The sequence below is a fragment of the Tursiops truncatus genome, chromosome 2 (assembly GCF_011762595.2).
Source record: "Tursiops truncatus isolate mTurTru1 chromosome 2, mTurTru1.mat.Y, whole genome shotgun sequence".
Taxonomy (NCBI): domain Eukaryota; kingdom Metazoa; phylum Chordata; class Mammalia; order Artiodactyla; family Delphinidae; genus Tursiops; species Tursiops truncatus.
This window is the reverse complement of record NC_047035.1, coordinates 131,042,762-131,062,311: the sequence shown is the minus strand read 5'-3', so window position 1 is coordinate 131,062,311 and position 19,550 is coordinate 131,042,762. Positions and strand designations below refer to the sequence as shown.

The 19,550-nt window shown below is 37.4% G+C and overlaps 1 protein-coding gene across 10 annotated transcripts in view; it reads left to right on the top strand.

Annotated features, from left to right (window-relative positions):
* MCTP2 (multiple C2 and transmembrane domain containing 2) overlaps nt 1-19,550 on the top strand; it is a 252,690-nt gene that overhangs the window by 212,245 nt on the left and 20,895 nt on the right. For 7 of the 10 annotated variants that reach the window (XM_019945844.2, XM_033852092.2, XM_019945842.3 and 4 more), the window contains 3 exons: nt 1,506-1,628; nt 4,567-4,608; nt 17,706-17,815. In XM_019945844.2, coding sequence (XP_019801403.1) covers nt 1,506-1,628; nt 4,567-4,608; nt 17,706-17,815 — 275 coding nt within the window. Of the gene's footprint in view, nt 1-1,505; nt 1,629-4,566; nt 4,609-5,977; nt 6,625-7,618; nt 7,697-17,705; nt 17,816-19,550 lie in introns of those variants that run through there. The other 3 variants (XM_073801360.1, XM_019945846.3, XM_033852093.2) reach the window with 3 other exon arrangements.

The window sequence follows — 19,550 nt, the reverse complement described above, 5'->3', positions numbered from 1 at the left end:
TGTAGATCAGTGAGCAAAGTATGGATCCCTTCAGTAATCTAATTCTGAAAGTTGACTGTACTCAATATTTTGTAATAACCAATAAGGGAAAAGAATCTGAAAAAAAAAGATATATATGTGTGTATAACTGAGTCACTTTGCTGTACACCTGAAACTAGTACAACATTGTAAATCAATTATAGTTCAATTTAAAAAAATGAAATAAAAATAAAAGTTGGCTGTATGTGAGGATGGAGTTCAAATCAGATGCTTGTTTCCAACGATAAACCAAAAAGCATTTGAGACAAAACAAGGAACACACACACGCACACATGCACCCACACACACACAATTATCTTTTGGAAGAAAACACAAGGAAATTGCTTTATCACCTCAGGGTAGCATATGATTTCTTAAGTAGAACATTGAATATTAAATGGCAGAAATGCTAAAGTCAAAGATTAATATGTTTGACTATATTAAAAAACAAGACACTGTTTCAACCTAAGTTTTCATTGATAAGAGAGTATAATGGAAAAATTACAGAACATTCATTGGAATGGGGTACCATAGATCAGGTAAAATGAATATACTTGATTTATACATAACACCACCAATAGATCTATAAAACATAGTATTGAAAAAAAAATTCCAGAATGATCTCAACATTTTGATACTGTTTATGTTATTTCTAATATAAACCTTACGTCTCCTCAAGTGTCAAAGATTCACACTGATCATCATCTTCTTGTGGCCATGTAGCCTCAAAATGGGGAGATTTTAAGATTTTTATGGATAAACAACAAGGTCCTACTGTATAGCACAGGGAACTATATTCAGCATTCTGTGACAAGCCATAATGGAAAAGAATATGAAAAAGAATATATACATATATATATATATATATATATATATATATATATATATATCTGAGTCACTTTGCTGTACAGCAGAACTTAATACAACATTGTCAATCAACTATACTTCAATAAAATTAAAAGAAATTATTTTAAAGAGACTTCAGAAAACTGAAGATTTTATCCAAGATATTTGAATTTTTCAGCATTGGCAGCCTCTTTGAAAAGTAATCATTCTTTCTAGTTCATATACACTTCACTGTTGTCGAAATTTGGCCTGTGGCCAACCTCTTCGTGACTTTTGGATTTTCCACACTACTTTTCCTAAATTCTGGTACATTGAATCCAGCAGCAAAAAACTCTGAATAAGGTTGATAGGGTAATGAGGTTTCCAAATATGGGAACTCTATTCCAGAGCGTGACAGGCCAACTCATTTCTCTGTCTTCCTTATTCTGCTACCAGTTCTAAAACTGTGTTAGTCGTCATGTGTGTATCTTTGTGTGTGTGTGTGTGTGTGTGTGTGTATGTGTGTGTGTGTGTGTGTTTTAACCTATTTGGAACTATATAGAGAGTCCTGGGTTTAATCTCCTTAAGTCAATGAATAGGAATTGAAGATTGCTCCCATACTGTTTTTTCAAGCAGTCATTTTGTCTGTGTCTTCCAATCAGGTGTTTTTAGTCACTGTCTGGAATTTTGAACTGTACATGATCCCGCTGGCATTATCGCTCCTCTGTGTCTACAATTTCATCAGACCTACAATGGGGAAGGTTGGCAGCATCCAGGACAGCCAGGTGAGCAAACATTCCAATAATTCTGACATTTGACTAAAGAAAAAATGTGTTAGCAGTAAACCACCACCACCAAATCATGACCTGAGTCCCCTGCATTTGAGGAGCAACACTGCACGTGTATTCATGTTACAGGGAAGATATTTATCATGTGTAATCTGGAGTCTTCTTCCTAGAGCATCTCGTGTTCCTGAGTCTTGGCCTGCCTTCTTAGCCTGAGTGAGCCATCTGGTTCTTGGTCAGCATTTCCATGCGGGCAGCACATGTCTGCGTGCCCATCTGGTTCTCCATAAGGTTCCTGGGAAGGAGATTCTCAATCACTAGAGAAAAGCCTTTGGTGGCTCCTTGAGCCCCTTCAGGGCACACACAACTGGGAGGCTGCCTCAGGCCTCTCCGTGTAATTATCCTGTGCAATATTCTCCTCTAGGCTGAAGCCTCAGGGGATGCTCTGAGGCTTGCCAACTCCCAGGGAAATCAGAGAGTGCGTGGGCATGGGCCCCTCTGTTCTTGAGTGCCCAAGTTTTTCTTGCAATTCTCAAACTCGCCGTGGTGTTAAAGGAAGCACAGGCAAGGCCTCTTCTCAAAGACATCACCCAGCATTTACTTTTCTTAATTTTTCTCCAACTCTCCCTCCCCTACCCCTCTTATCCCAGCCCATAGAATCTTTTTCTGCTCTGGGTTAGAAGGAACTTGTATTTATAGACTTGCTTTATGATATAATCTTGGCATTCCAGATTCAAGAACCAAGTTTTTAAAACAAAAATCAAAGGTCTCGAGACTTGATAACATCCTTTAGAAAAATCACCTGCATATTAGGTTTTCTAAGACTCAAAAGCTGACCATCTTCACCTATTTTTCCTTATAAATGTTCTGATTATTTTAAAAAATCATCTCTGAAATAATGGATATTTAAGGAATGTTTCTGGTTTCATTTGGGATGGGGGAAATGAGTGTTATGGCCGGGAGTAAAACCTCAGACAAATTCCAAATTCTGTTCTGTTTGGTTTTTGATTGTGTAGTGCAGTAAGCATGTGCATATATCAATAAATGAGGGGCCTGAAGATGCTAGAACCAAGTAACAAATAAATAGCTTTAAAGTACAGGTTTATGTAAGGACTAAGTTTCACAGAGGTACAGATGAGGGAAATTTTTACAGAGAAGCATCTGTTGTAAAAGTGCTATCAACTAACATTTTTAGTTTTAATCAGATTTTATTTTCCCAGGTATATATATGTATATGTTTATAGCATGTGTATATATGTGTGTATGTGTACATGTTTATTTGTAGGCAGGTATATATATGTATATATGTGTGTGTGTGTAAATATGGGTACATAAGTGTACTTGTGTGTGTATGCATATAAATGTGTATGTGTGTATATGAAACCTTTTAAATTTACTAAACATTTTCTAATTTATTACCTAATTTAATCTTGGTAACATAACCATGAAGAGTCAAGAACTACTGTTTTCATTTCATGCTTCATAAAGCTAACATTCAGAGTGGCAAAGTGATTTTGCTCAAAGTCACACAGCAAAACAGTGCTGGAACAATGTCTCCAGCTGAAGACTTTGTCTCAAGATGAAGACTTCTGACTCCTAATTACATTACAGAGTTTTTTCCTCCCATAACATGTTTCATTGTATTCATTTTTATCCATGTGCTTTTATGAAACATGCTTGTTGTCATCATTGAATAGGTTAGTTCTCCAGCATCAGTAAGTATCCCACAGACTGCTAGGTGGAGCTCCTAGGAATTCTGGGAGGTAATACAGTACCAGCCCTGAAGAAATTGCTCAGTGGTTTATGGAGGATAGCAGAGTACTGTCTGGATACTTCAGAGTTACTCCCTTATACAAGCATTATATTGACCATTCTTTTTTCTGTTGGAACAATGGCATCTAATTAGCATGCCTGACCTTTGCAAGGTTAAGCAGAAAGGTAAGTGTTCAAACTGAAAATAGTCCTTGGTTTTCTGATACCCAGCATTCTTTTGAAGCTACCAAATCGTTGGATTGTGTACCAACATGTGTTAGCTTTTAAATGTAGCAGTGATATGATTCAAGTGTACCTGTTAACTAGCCAAGATCTCTAAATGAATCTGAACAAGCCTCTGTGCAGCACAGCTGGTGCTGGGGCCCCTGAACTAAAGGCAGTCCCCCCCTTTAGTCCAGATCTGGGCCTTGAGTTTCCTTCCCTCACCTGCCCCGCACCAACCCTGAAGCCCAAGGAAAACAAGAATGCCGTATAGAAACCTGTAGCTTATTCTTGAGATTGATTACATTCAGACTAATGCATTTAATACTGTCTAATGTTTCGGTAATGGACCCAGAGGAAAAGTGCAGTCATTCTAACAATGAGCCCAGCACAGACGGAGTGTGGTGTTCTCAGCCTTAACACAGCAGCTGCTTCATTTGTCAGAACAAAACTGTTTACAGATAGTACAACTCCGCAATGCATTTTTAAAGCTGGCTGCCTTCGAAAGGCACTCCCCTAATAGCTTTATTTATACTTAACAGTTTTATGTAGATTATACATATTGTTTACAACCTTGGCAAGGCATCCCTTAACTTTAAAAGTGTCCTTTTTAAAGAAGTTACAGTGTATTTTTGTGTGTGTGTGTGTGGTACGCGGGCCTCTCACTGTTGTGGCCTCTCCCGTCGCGGAGCACAGGCTCCGGACGCGCAGGCTCAGCGGCCATGGCTCACGGGCCTAGCCGCTCCGCAGCATGTGGGATCTTCCCGGACCGGGGCACAAACCCATGCCCCCTGCATCGGCAGGCGGACCCCCAACGACTGCGCCACCAGGGAAGCCCTACAGTGTATTTTAAGAAGACTAGTGTTGCAATGATATAGGAAAACTTTAAGCATGAGTGTGCATTTCATTCGTAGTCGGTAATTTCGGTTGATGTTTTATTACAAATTATGGATTTTCCTTACAGGAGAGCACGGACGTAGATGAGGAGAAGTATGAAGATGACAAGGTGGGTGTGCTCGAGAAAGGACACAAAGGGGGAACATGACTGCTTCCAGTGTTCTAGCCGGTTGAGTCAAACTATATATATATATATATTTTTACTACTATAGGGTGACCAGTATAGCGATATTCTCATAATGTATAAAGGGTATCCTTTTTAAGATTCTTAAAATGAGGATGAAAAGGGACGAAATATAAGGAATAACTGAAATGTTATAGAAGCATCCCTCTAGGAGGCCTGTCATTTGAGGCAAAGATTAGCCTTCCCCTTGGTGGATGAAAGGTAGATGAAAGGTAGCCCAGGAAGTCAAAAGTAAATCAAGTGCAATCGCTATTCCTTTAGGCTCATGTCTGCACTCTGCAGGGTGGTCACCCGCTTCAGAACCTGTCACTTGCCCAGCTGTTGCTGGCAACGTTTTCAGCTCCACGTCTGTGTACATCTGTCCTTTCTCTCCTGGGAGATTCTCTCAAATCTGCTACTTTTTGTTGTCATTACGCTTTCAGACAAACCTTCTGGAATAAAATGAAAGAAAAAAAAAGTGAAATGCCAAATGAGATGCTACTAGCTTCACGGCCGCCCAGTCCCCTAGAACCTATGGGTCTACGGGGCTAAGGTGATAGTGTGTAGAAGGCTGACAGGAGAGGAAAGGGGTGAACGGGGGAAACTTAAGAGTTAAGTATCCAATATAAAATGTCCAGAAAATAGAAACGAATTTAAAAACACTAGCTCCATGACACAGACAGCCTTAAAATTAATTGAACGAGCCAGATGGTTTTGCCCATTTGAAGGATGCTGGGCAGATTACAAAGTAAATCTTATTTGTTGTGCTAAAATGATCATTAATAGCAAAGTAATAAAGTATATTTTTTTTAAAGGGAATTGACGCTTTTTAGAATGAAGGTCCCAAGATGCAACTTTCTTCTTTTTTTTTTTTTTTTAATTAATTAATTTATTTATTTTTTGGCTGCTTTGGGTCTTCGTTGCTGCACGCGGGCTTTCTCTAGTTACAGCGAGCAGGGGCTACTCTTTGTTGCAGAGCACGGGCTCTAGGTTCGCGGGCTTCAATAGTTGTGGCTCGTGGGCTCTAGAGCACAGGCTCTGTAGTTGTGGTGCACCGGCTTCATTGCTCCATGGCATGTGGGATCTTCCTGGACCAGGGATTGAACCCGTATCCCCTGCACTGGCAGGCGGATTCTTAACCACTACACCACCAGGGAAGGCCTGCAACTTTCTTCTTGATGAATTGACGTGAGTGACTTCTGAGTGATGTAACTCCTTGAACATTAAAATGGTCATAGCTAAGCTAATGTGCATGAGGGGGTGTTTAACGAAAGGAAACACAGGTATTAATGAAATTATTTTAAACCTACATTAGGCATAATTATCAATTTTATTAACCAAAGTTTGGAAGTGAAGAAGATTTCTTTCTCTTAGACCAAGTCTGTGTAAACGGGCCACCCCATGGAAGGAGGATGCCATCCACCCTTGAGAGATAATTGTGACCATGGGGCTTTGTTCCATCTGATAAAGGAGACATCTAACAAGAAGGCAATGGATGAAAAAGTGGTGTCGATGAACTGTCAGGCAACAGATTGAGCCATGAAAGTCTAGACCAGCGTTTTTCACCATCTAACCTTCCATTGTGGTCCTTCAAGGGCTGCCTGGGGGCCTGGGGGTGTGGAGGTAGAGCCATTTGGGCTGTGCATCAAGCTTTTCTGGGCAAGGATAACTGAGTTGGAACTACAACATCTACATCTACATGCATGAGCCTGGGAGCTCTTGCGTTCATCCAAGCACAGCCCTCCACGCAACAGATGCGGCAGCCCATCCCACACTGAGGACGTTGGCTCTGGGGTTCTTCATGTCTCCTCCAGAGCCATTCCATTCTTGAGATACTTTGATTGTAGTATGTTTGTAGGGCCTTTAATAGCCCCACGTGGCCATGTTTGTTTTGCTTCCTCAATTTCATATTTCTGTGGAAACTTCTAGAGGAATAAGTCTGAAATGAAATGTTGACTTCTGTTTGTGCCTCTTCTGCTGAACACAAGCCTTCTATTGTGAGGGGATTTTGGCAAACTTTGCAGTCTTTTTGCACGTCTCTTCACTCTCACTTCTCTAAGAGATGGGTAAACTAGAGCAGTTTTCAACTTTTAAGACTTTGGGAGCATACCTCCACCTATATATTATTACACTTCATCATTTCTTCTCCATGTAGAGCAGCCTCCATGCCTGGGATGGGTCCCTCCAGCACACAGGCCCTGGGCCACTGCCCTCCACAGTGTGCTGACTCCAAGGGCTTCCCCACAGCGCCCTTCTGGCTTCTGTTGTGTGTTCGACATGACAGACGGGCTTCTGGGAACTGTAACACACCCAGTGAGAGATGAACTGTTTACAGATTATAAACACACAGCCGTCTCCTTCCAAACCAGAAGAGGAGAGGAACTCCTTTCTACCCAAACAATCCATCTTGAAAGTGACACTCCTTAATTGCCAGCACCCCTTCCCACCAAATACCATCATGGAAGACTGTGGAAGATGAAAGCATGCTGGGGCCCCTTGGCACAGCTTCCTTGGGAGATGGACGCATTCCCATATTCTGCCTGTCTCTGATGCACAGGCCAGGACGTGGTCTGGGGTCTGTCATCTTTTTATTGTCTGGAACAGGGATGGTTGTAAAATGACATCACTATAGCCTCTTGCTTCTTCTCATTGTTGAAAGTCCATGGAAAATGACCTGCATTTTTAGAAACCAAATTAGGCTCCACAGTTTTGCCTTCCTTTCTTTTTGTGGACTTTCAGTTACAATGTAGAACTTTCAGGTCACTAGTTTTTTGGCTTTTAGGAAACTAAATGTACAAACTAAACTTTGAGGAGAGGAGATTTTTCTTTCTTATACCTGATGGCTCCACACAAGAAATTGCTTGTTACAAGTAGAGTTTGCTGGGGACCCCAGAACAAACAGATAACGGCTAAGTTCAGCCAACAGCAATCAGCTGACATTTCCTATTTGTATTAGATTCCATATGTGGAATTCTTCTATGTGGACCTTATTTGTACAGACGGATTACAATGAAAATTGCATTAATTTTCTACACAGTAAAGGTCAGTAATTGAAGCGTGAACCAAGAAACTATTGTGTAAAATGCTGTATCTCATATTTAGGAAAGGTCATGCAGGGCAATAATATCTTGTTTTCATTGCAGAAGGTATAAATACTTGCATTAGAGTTTCTTTTCTTTTTTCCAGCCCAACAATCACTTAGGTAGAATATTTCAGCATTTACTAGTAACATCAGGAAGAAAGAATCATAAGGGCATGTAATAAAAAAAAAACAAAAAACTGCCTATTGCTATCATAAAGAGACTGCATTGTGATGCCTGCATTGTGGGTTGGTTTGTTTTTAACTCAGCTGTCAGAAATAGGACTTGAATCATCTGTTCTTTTAAGATTATCAATGAGTTCACAATTGCTTTACAGTGTTTGGGGGGGTGGGGATCATCCTTTCATGTCAGTTATGGGTGAAAAACAGATATGGATGTTTTCCTTTAAGAAAATAAGAAATATCTGATACATTTTTGTTGATTGATGGTGGAACGTGGTGGAACATTTTATAATGAAAGGATGCAAATGAATATTATATCTCTATTCTCTTTTTACAAATTAGGATGATATTATTAAAATTTAAGTATATTTTAAACCATCAATCTTAGTTGTAAAAATGATTTTCATCCTGCAAATAGATTAGTTCACTCATCATTACCCAGGCAGAGCCTTCTTAGAGAGAGAAGGATGTGGCGTATATATCAATATTTATTATGTATCAATATTTAGGAGTTCTTGTTGTAAATTAACCTCATAGTCCTTTGGTTGAGTTGTTCAGGGCCAGCATAGCTCATGCCCTGTGTTTTCTTGTTTCAGAAAGAGAAGATGATCTATAGTATCTCAACCAGGGAAGACTCGTTCTTGGAAGAAGTCTTCTTACAATTTAATAGTGAGAGTAGTTTTGTTTATGATTCCTTTGTGCCTTCTTAAGAATGTCAGAAACAAAGCAAATTAGTTTGATCAGTGATTTTTTTTTGTAACTATTGACTAAGCCATGGTACTTTAAGATGGTGTAATATTTTTAAGAAAATGAAAAGTCAGGTAATATCTTTGAAAGGTTAACAATAGTTGAATACACACACATATTTTCAAGGCCTATACAGTCTATATACAGGGCATGTTGTAGAGGACCTACTTATGGATAATTTTCGGGGGAGTAAAGTAAATGGTTGTTCCGATGTAACTCCTTTTAATTTGAATTAATATTATATTCAGTGATGAAGTGATTTAATTGCTAACATTTCAACTGTACCATCTTACTTCCAAGACTTTAATATTAAAATGGATTCCAGCCAATTCTTAATGATCAGTTTATGCATGTTTTGCATGAAGAGGGATCGGCTTCCCTATTTCCTGCCGTCTTTTCTCTGAACCACTGATTTGCTCACATCCCTTTTAAAAACTCAAACTTCCATTCTTAAAAACGTTTGGCTTCATTACCTTCAGAAATAATCCAGAAATGTTATCAATCTGACATTTGAAGCATTATTCTGCTACCAGGTTCACTAATAGCCCCAGTACTTATGGATTTTCTTTGTGATTTCTACTGTAAGGATTATACTTGGTAGGTTACTCCCAAATATTGTGAAATATGATGTGCCAGACTATAAATTAGGTGGATTAGCCATCCTTTTATTAGCTAATGTGCACTAACTGGTGCTCTGACGTTATAGACTATACTACATCTGGATATTTATCTTGCTGTGGTCTAAAATTTTTACATTATGCTAATATAGAATACATTGGACATTGTATCTCAATTATCCACAAGTCATTATTTTTCTGAGGATAGTAGCCATTCCTACAAGAGGAATTTCCTATTGAAATCCACTCTGTTTCAGTGTGGTTTGCCTTAAGTCCCAATTATCCAATGAGTTTACAAGGTAATTGATAGATAATTTGCAAAATAATTGACAGAAAGGTGGGGACATCACTTTTTCCTCAAGGGAATATAGTAATTTAAAGTAAGTAATAAATGACACAAAAATAATAATTTAAAATGAGACCATTTTGAGTAAGAATTATTTAAATGATTAGATTTATAAGATTATTCTTATTTGTAGAGTGTTTACAATTTGCAGGCTGTTTTTATAGGCTTTAGCTCATTCAGTACTCAAAGTAAACCACTAAATTTGATATTATTTTCCCCATATGCGAATGAACTAACCCAGGTGAAGAGAAATATTATAATGCATCAGAGATTTCCCAGCCAGGATAGTAGCGAGACTCAAATCCAGCCCTTCTGATCTAAATCCTGTTTATTTTTGGACTATGTTACATTGTTATGAAGGAAACATGTCATTAATTTATTGGTCCATTTTTCCGCATTATTATTGACAACATTTATGGAGTGTTTTCTCTGTATCTGTGATTGCTACTTTCATCAAAATTTGTATACTACGTTGGGTGTTAGCGATGCAGTGCCTGGGTGAGTCAGGACTGCTAAAGGTGATGTTTGAGCTGAGTCTTAGGTGATAAATATTTTATCTTCTACCCTCCTCATTCCCCCACCTCAAAGAAAGATAAAGGACGCACACAGCTAAATCAGCAACTGCAGCTAATTGTGTGTTTACCTATGGTAGTGACAGTTATAGAAAACCATTAGCCCTGTTTGCCTTGTAATGGCGTGGCATCTGTCAATTGGCTCAGAGAAACTTTTAAGGAAATCAATCTTCCCAGGGTCTAATTCCAAATATTTTTTTTTCCCAAATTGTTCCCAATTTTTCAAAAGTGTTTTTTCAACATCTTCCTCATGATGATGTTTATTCCTTTTACTTTTTCAGCTCTCTCATTTGATCCCTGATGAGAATCCTGTTGCAGGCCAAAGAAACATGTTGGTAAATACCAGTCAGTGTAGAAGGAAGGGCTCTATGTAATGGACAGATAGTTAGAGCAGTTTATAACTACTTAGAAATGATACTGGTTCAAAATCCAGTCTGTTTCACATTCATTTCCCAAAGCAAAAATACTACTTGAGAAGGAAGTATTCTCCTGAAAGACTGCAGACTTTTCCCCCCATTTTAATAGCATACCATAAAGGGGTGTGTGTGTGTGTGTGTGTGTGTGTGTGTGTGTGTGTGTCCATCCATGCACACAGGACATAGCTCATGGGAAGAAACCTTAAAGACAGTTCCCAGTGCATTAAGCCAGATTCCCAAAGAACAATTTTTAATCTTGTGTATCAGAAATATTACTTTTTATTCTTTGTTATGACAGATGCTGAGAGGTTTTTTTTATTTTCCCTGCTAAATGCCACTCAGTCTATTTCTGATGTTTATAATTCTTCAAGTTTTCAAATTGCAGGCTTTTAATATTCAGTGGGATGAAACAGACCAAACAGATTCCCACTTAAAGTCTAAAGTCGTATTTTTGCGTTATCTTTGCCCTGGGTGGTTGGCATTACTGGGACGATCCTGAGATAGAAATTTTGCATCAATCCCTTGTGGGAATCCTGGGCATCCTGTGACAAATACTACTCAGTTTTTAAGCATGTCCCAAGGATCTTTCCTGACGTGGTCAATTTTCAGGACTAACTCTTTGGTTTTGCTTAGGTAATTAATAGAGAAATGAGAATTTTTTTTCTTGAACCAGAACATGTGGGAAAGATTTAAAGTAGCATACTGATTATATAATGAATTCTTAGCTGTAAATTCATTTTGATGGTGTTAATTCTCTCCCAGAGGCTCGAAGCTAGTTTATTGCACATATAGTGCTATGCTCTTTGGAGACATTGGGGAAGCCAACAAAGCCTTGAAGAAGAAAAAATCCACTGCCTGACTGATTCATTTATTTATTTATTGGCTTTGTTCTTAAAGAGCAACCATGTTACAACACAGGCACATTATTTGTTCTTCAGACAACTGTCTCTAAAACTTAGCCACTAAAGACTCAGTGTTGTTTTTCTTTTTTTTTTTTTGACATTTTATAAACCAAAGGACAGTGAAAAAATGATGATCTTACATACATTTTATATAATAATATGCATTTTTAGGTTACAGATTTGGAGTTGGTCATTATTTTTCTTACAATTATTATTGCAATTACATTATTATTCTTACAGTCATTCTCTGTAGTATATAACAAAGCAAAGGAACCTTTTGAAATTTGAATTCTGGATCTGAAAATTTCCATGCTTTCATCTCTTCTGTTATATGTTATTACCTATTTGCTCATAAAGTAGGCCCTAAATCATGCAACTTTTACTTATGCCTTGGTGTTTTTTTCAAGTAATGAGAAGTAAAATCCATTCTTTCTGAAATGTAGGAATCTAAAAATACGTGTTCAGCCACAATTATCTTGTTCATTGGTTTAATCACACCAGTGGCCATCACTATTTTTATTACACATTTCCCTCTATAAATTAGAAGCCTTATATGTTAAGGAAAAATATAAGCACATGTGATAACAGTTTCCTTTTTCTGAATGAATCACTGTTACTCTTCCTAGGCAATTTGGTAGCAGCCGCAGATGTAATGCTGTGTTTGCTAAACTGTGTTATCACCACATTCCCTGGTTCAATCTGAAATGTGTAAATAAAGCCAGCATGATGCAGATAGAACTGCCAGATGATCTTTCATACAACGCAGGGCAACATGAGTAGACTTGTCCTGGAAGATCGTTGCTTTTGAAACTTAAATGAACCCCAGGATTCTTTAAACTAGACAAAAGGTTATTTGTTCTTTTGTCTCTTCGCATTCTTGAAGGGCAAGGACTTATGTTTATGAAGCACCTGGAGTGTACCAAATGATTTGCATATGATACAATATTTAATTCTCCAAATACTCCAGTCAGGGTCAGGATTATGATCTCCCTTTTCCAGATAGCAGAATTGTGACTCAGAACCCAGTAGGAACTTGACATGATCACAAAGCTCGTAGATGACAAGACCCATGTTGAACTCACTTCCCTCTGACTCCATAGCCTGTGATTAATAAAATATGCAGGCCTGTGGAGTTGGTACATCTTAAGTTTTTTTTGTTTTTTTGTTTTTTTCCCCCTAACTTTGCATCTGTTGTAAACCCTGGCTACTCCAGCTCCTAGGTAAGAACGAATGCATTTTGTTATAATGTAAATTATGGTATGTATTTTATGCAAATTATACATAAAGTTTGCTAAAATGCTTAGCCAGAAAAGTTAAAAAATAAGTAAGAAGGGAAAGAAATGTTTTCCCCCAAATATTTTCAAAAAGTGTAATTTAACATACATTCTCATGAAGACTGGGCAAATAATACTGGAAATGAACAGTAGATAGAAATATGTAACTGAATGAAATGTCTACAAATCATGTATTATATAGTGAGTCTAGAGAACAGAGATCCATAGACACTAAAGAAGCAAATGACAAAAAGAACAAGTGTGAGCTGAATGTGTACCTTGTGAAATGTCCACTAGAAAATGTCCACTCTTCCTTTGGACTTAATAGTCCTGGACTGGAATTCTCTGCCACATATATGTGAACATAGACAAATGTGGACATAGACACATCACTTAACCTCTTTGTACCTTGGTTTCCTATTAATGGAAATGCTAATATCAAAGACATATAACATGTCCATTGGTATACTGGCAGATATAATTAAAGACCCATGAAATCAATAGTACATGTTTTAAAAGATAAAGTTTGCAGTGTAGAGAGTGAAAAGAACATTTGCTACTAGAATGATGAAAAGAGTAGAGGTGTGATGCAAATTGAAAGAACAAGAGTGTAGTTGGTGTGGACTGGCATCCCTAGGAAAGATTTCACGAAGGCCAGGAGTATAAGTTGGACCTTTAGGTCATTCTGCTGGAGTTGGGAGCCTGGAATCTTACTTCTTACTTCTTACTGTTTGATAATGCTTTTTCAGTGAGTAAATAATAATAATAAAGAGTACATGTTTAATGAAAAATCAAGTACTGACAATCCACTTCTCAAGATAATTGTTGACAGACTAACTGATGAATGTCTGTTCACATTTACTGTCTACCACTGGGACCATGATCACATCACTGAAACATGTAAACTTAAGTTACAAACCTGCTGAAGAGCCTTCAGCTGTCAATAGTTACTTTTAGGAGACTATTTCTGGAAACATGATGTTAATTTACACAGCCCGAAAGATGTGTTTAAAAATCTCTCTGTGCAGCATGACTTTTCTTTTAGATCAAATGACTGTTCTTCCACATTTATCTCATCTTCCATTCCAAGGTTTAATTATGCATGTATGGAAAAGGGCAAGGAAGGTATTAATGTGTTGACTTCAATTGCATCAATATATTAAAAACCTTGTGAAGAGTCAAGTGATACCAGTCTTATTAGCATGCCATCAAATGATTCAAACAGAATATCAAATAAGTTAATTCTGAAATTGTTGTACTCATACAATGCGTCAATCAATGAGGCATGATTATTGCTAATTGAAAACTTCCAATACGCCGCCATGATGACTTGAAATTATGATTTTTTTTCATCCACTATACGGAATCAAAATAAAGCTTTTGCAAGTTAATTTTACAAACAATGAAATCTCTGACATCAGGAATGCTATTGTAAATTTAGTTTAAACATTTAGCATTGAGGGTTATTTAATTTTGTAGTGATAATGTGAATGCAGATTTTGATGAAGCACAGCATCATGGCTAATAAGATATTCATATAAATTGAAGGGATCTTTGAAGCAGAAATGTACAATTGATAGATCATGGTGCCCTGATTATCCATGATCGCATACAGACAAGTGATAATGCACCACCAATTGAATTAGAAGCTGTAGTGTCCACATTTGTAAATATTTTATGTATACAGAGTTGGGATAGCAACAGCAGTTTTCCTGGCAGAGATATGTTCAGATATAAAAATATACTTTCAGCATGGCAGTGTGCACTTTGTTTTTGCTGCCAGTCGTCCATCCATCAATCTGGTTTTAAGAATGTTTGAAACCTTTGAAGAACTCTCAGTCAACTTAAACATTCCCCAAAGCTATTGAACTCTTGTGAAAAAAAGAAATCTTTTAAATGTTTGTTGCATTTTGGTCGTATCAGTTGGATTTTTTTTTTTTTTTTTTTTTTTTTTTTTGCGGTACGCGGGCCTCTCACTGCCGTGGCCTCTCCCGTTGTGGAGCACAGGATCCGGACGCGCAGGCCCAGCGGCCATGGCCCACAGGCCCAGCCGCTCCGCGGCATGTGGGATCCTCCCGGACCGGGACACGAACCCGCGTCCCCTGCATCGGCAGGCGGACTCTCAACCACTGCGCCACCAGGGAAGACCTAATCAAAATTTTTGATGACTGAAAATGCTAAGTAACTTCATCTTTGGAAGCCTTTAGTAAATGGAAGTGAATTTTACAAGAACTGGCATAAAAGATACTGTTTTTTTTTTTTCTTTACGAAAGAAAGGGATATTCAGCACAAAGCAAACTGTGAGGTCAAATAGTTGACCTATTTGCGCACGATTCAGTGTTTAAGTTCTGAAGTTACACTTTGGATTATCTCAATTTGTGGGATAAAAAAAATCTTTTGATTTTTAATAGGATAAATATAAATTCTACCCAGGAATGGAAGGAAATTGAGAAGCCATTAATTTTTCAGCATAAATTTTGTGGAGAATCATAGAGACAACTTATTTAAAGTTTTATCTTGAAAAAAGATTGACAGAGAAAGTTCATATGAATGGATACAAGATATCATGACTTTGAAATTATTTGGGCAGAAATATATGCAGATTTCAATATTTAAAATACAGAATTGAGAATATTCTTCATGTATCACATTTTTGTTGTGAGTTTTCAAGGTACCTCAGTGCCTGGAGAGAGAGTATTTTTGTAATTAAAATTATGGCCTACAGTAGAGTCAATTAAAGGTGTCAATTTAATGAGTGCAATTCTGAAGATAAGTAAGAACAATTTTATGAAATATTATAAGTGAAAAGATGACATTAAAGAAGTACATTTTTTGGAAAAGTAATCTTAACATGGGACTATGAACAGATATAACTAGGAAACAAATTAAATATATGAATATGTAGCATGAATAATCATTCTTCATGTATCATTTTAAAATTCGGATAATATAAGCACATCTCTTTTGTTCTAATGCATGTAAAATACATTTTTTTAATTTTGAAACAATATTATGAAAATTTAATGAAATAACTTTATAGATCTACTAATAAACCAAGTTGTCAGTTGATAAATATTTCAAAAATTTATAATTCTGATTGCTTTCACTCTTAAAAGTGTACAGATACGGTTCATAAATTATGCTGGTACCCTAGATACAGTGGAATTCTTTGGCCTAGTCTTTAAATATTGAATATTCAAACTAAAACATCAAATTCATTAAAAAGTAAAAGAACATTGTGATCATTTATTATTTTCGTGTACTAACTCAGGCTTTTCTTCACAACCAGAACCTCCACATTTGGCTGTTCCATAGGGGGAAAAAAAAAATCAGTCAACTAAAATAGGAAATTTTTATGAAATTGAGCCACATGGAAATTTGAGTCATTTTCCAAGAAATTGTTTTGACCTAAACTCTACACTGTTGAGAAGAGGAAGCCACTTTTGCCCTTTGGGTCAAATTCCCTGGTGCTTTCAAATCCTCCTTTATAAACATGAATGCTTCTGTGGCAGACAGAGATGGGTTTTCACCATTGTGCCCATTAATAGATGTTGGTGGATTGCTGAAGATGAATTAAGTCGCTCTGACAGTCTATCCAATTTTTGATGCAAACGACTTGAAGAATTAGAGTTTGTAAGAGAATAAGGGAAAGAAGAAATTTAAAATTAGAGTGAAAAAGTAAAAATGTCTTATGAGTTTGACTTTGCAAGAGGAAGCAATGAGTATGACCTCTCCTTCTGTACAGAATGGTGGCATAAATGGGTACAGAACAGATTTTAAGAAGTTATTCAAACCAGCCCAGCACCCTTACTCAAAAGGGGGTAGCAATGGTATATTCTAATCTCAGCCCCTCTCTTTGCTCTGTTTCTGCCAGTAGCTCCATAAACAAGGGCAGATGCAAGAAGGGAAATTTGTGCTCTTTGACATTTCAGCCATACTGGTGCTTTTACCAGTCACTGCAATCAGTATGGGGTGGTGTGTTTCCCTTCTTCCATCCATGGGTCCAGTTTGATGGGACAGAGAATACAAGATGAGAATGATTTTTTTTTTCTTTTGCTGCAAAGAAGATTATTATAGAAATGGTCTCTTAAATTTAGAAGATATTTGCTCAATAATTTAGTACAATTCTAACCCAAGTAAAATTTTAGGTAGAAAAGAAATAAGTTTTGTTAGATTTATTTGAGGTTTTAGGTACTATATGTTAAATGTGACAGCTACAGTGACCCAGCTAGGCCTGAGCTAAGAAGACACTAACTAAATCCCAGTTACAGTAGAGTTCATAAGGGAGCTAGGATATGGTATCAGAATATAAGAAATAGCATGAAAATGCCACTCTTCAGGGAATCCTCTTTTCTCCAATATGGGAGTAATTTCTAAATTATTTTTATAAACATTAGCTACCTAACATGGTAAAACACATTTTAGGTTTTCTATAAGCGAAGTAAGGGTAATATTCTTAGAAAGCTGAATTCCATATATTCCAAAATCTGGATATCCAACATGCCTTATTGTTACCTGCTGGAAACCTTTCTGAAGGACTAATGAGAGAAGGGTAAGTAAGCTAACCTTGTGAAGACAGAAGAAATCAGGGTCAGCCAATGGAAAGGACTGCAGAATTCTCTGAGAGAAGCAGCAACTCCACAGGGAAATGAAGTTCTTTTGTCTGTGGGGCTCCCCTTTATCAGCTCATGATATTGAGGTAGCGACATGCTTGCGCACTACAAGTGGTCACATCTCACGAGTAGGCAGGGATCTGGGGGAGTCAATAAATAAATTGTGAAAAACGTAAATTTATCTTCTGAAGTCACTCTGTTGATAATAACCATGCTATGATAATATGGCATAATAGTTTCTATAGCAGACCAATAAAAATGAAGTAACTGAGTTAAATCTTTTATGTTTCTTAGGAATCTGAGAAAAAGGGCTTAATTGAAAGAATCTATATGGTACAGGATATTGTCTCAACTGTTCAGAACATCTTGGAGGAGATAGCTTCTTTTGGAGAAAGAATTAAAAAGTAAGTTCTACGTTTGTGTTGTTGTGAAGTGAAACTGCCATCCACTAGGACAAACGAGGGTGGGGAGTCTTAGGAAGGATAGGATCAGAAAATGCAAAAACAAAGAAAAAACAAAAGCAACAGTCTGGGCCTTTTAACTTTGGTTGGTGTGTTCTTTGGGCTTGTCAATTTCACAGGGTGGCTGTATGGCCCAATTTACACCAGTTGTCCCAGCATAATTATTTTTTTTTTTTTTTTGCGGTACGCGGGCCTCTCACTGCTGTGGCCTCTCCCGTTGCGGAGCACAGGCTCCGGACGCACAGGCTCAGAGGCCACGGCTCACGGGCCCAGCCGCTCCGCGGCATGTGGGATCCTCCCGGACCGGGGCCCGAACCCGTGTCCCCTGCATCGGCAGGCGGACTCCCAACCACTGCGCCACCAGGGAAGCCCCCAGCATAATTATTAATAGTGTCTCTATTCATTCTCAAAAATATTCTGGTTTAAGTGATAAGCTATAGATTAAAAAATAGATTGTCCTATACAGAAATAAAAAAGGAAGCAAATATGCTTTAAAGGAGGCTTTTTCATCTGAATCACAGAATACAGTAAGTGCCTTGAGTGAAATTTTTTTCTCTGTTCTCCAAAAAATGGTACCTAACTAGTAACATTGCAGATGCAAAGATGTAAAGTTAATTCATCACATACATGGACAGCTTAGGACAGGGGTCAACAAATTTTCTCCATAAAGGAACCAAGAGTAAATGTTTTCAGCTTTGGACTATATGGTTTGTGTCACAGCTACTCAGCTCCCTTGTTTAAGTGTAAAAGCAGATAGTTAATATGTAAATGAATGGATGTGATATGTATTCCAATAAACCTTTATTTATAAAAACAGATGTCAGGCTAGATTTGACTCAGCTCCAACCCATAGCTTGCCATCCACCTACATTAGGGCATAAAGGCTAAATTCTCTAATGGAGTCTCAATTGAGAAAAACTCTCTGTGATTCATGTTTTTATTTTTTTATTTATTTTGTTTTATACATTGTGAACTCTGCGTAACTTGGTCTTCATATGATACCAATGAACAGAGCAGGTTTTTTCTTTCTTTTGAATTGTAGATGTTTGTTCCCCCTTTAAATCTAGAGTTGTGTCAGCCATGTTGTTCTTTCTAAAGACTAATTAATACTGTTTCTTATTTTATTGGCCATTCTAGTTTCTTTAAGTAAAGAACATAATATTTAGAAATTACATGGGTAAAGAAGAGACTAAAATTAGTGCTAAAAGCCAAGTGAAATTTTGTCTATCAAGATGCAGGAAAATCAATAAGTGGTGATTAACATGAGGAAATATAAACAGCTAATATGGAACTTTCTGTGGTTACTGATGCTATTCCTCCATCCCTTATTACATGAAATTGCCCTTGAGTGTCCATTTATTGTTGGCATAGCAAACATGTTTCTTTTGCTTAAAAAAAAACAGGTTCAAAGTCATCTTCAAATGTAGTGACTTTTTACTGAACTTACACATTGTTATTCCCACGAACGATGTCAAGAAAAATTAAAGAGCAGTAGGGGGCTTTGGCCATGTATATTGATATTTATCTGCTTTATTTCTCTAGGTTTCATATAAATTGAAACATGATTCCTGAATGTACCCTCAAAATTGCTTAGCAAAAACATAAGTGACAGTAGAAAATAGTGAAATGATGAAGAGAGCATTTATAATTCTTCATTCACACATTCAACTATCAGCGT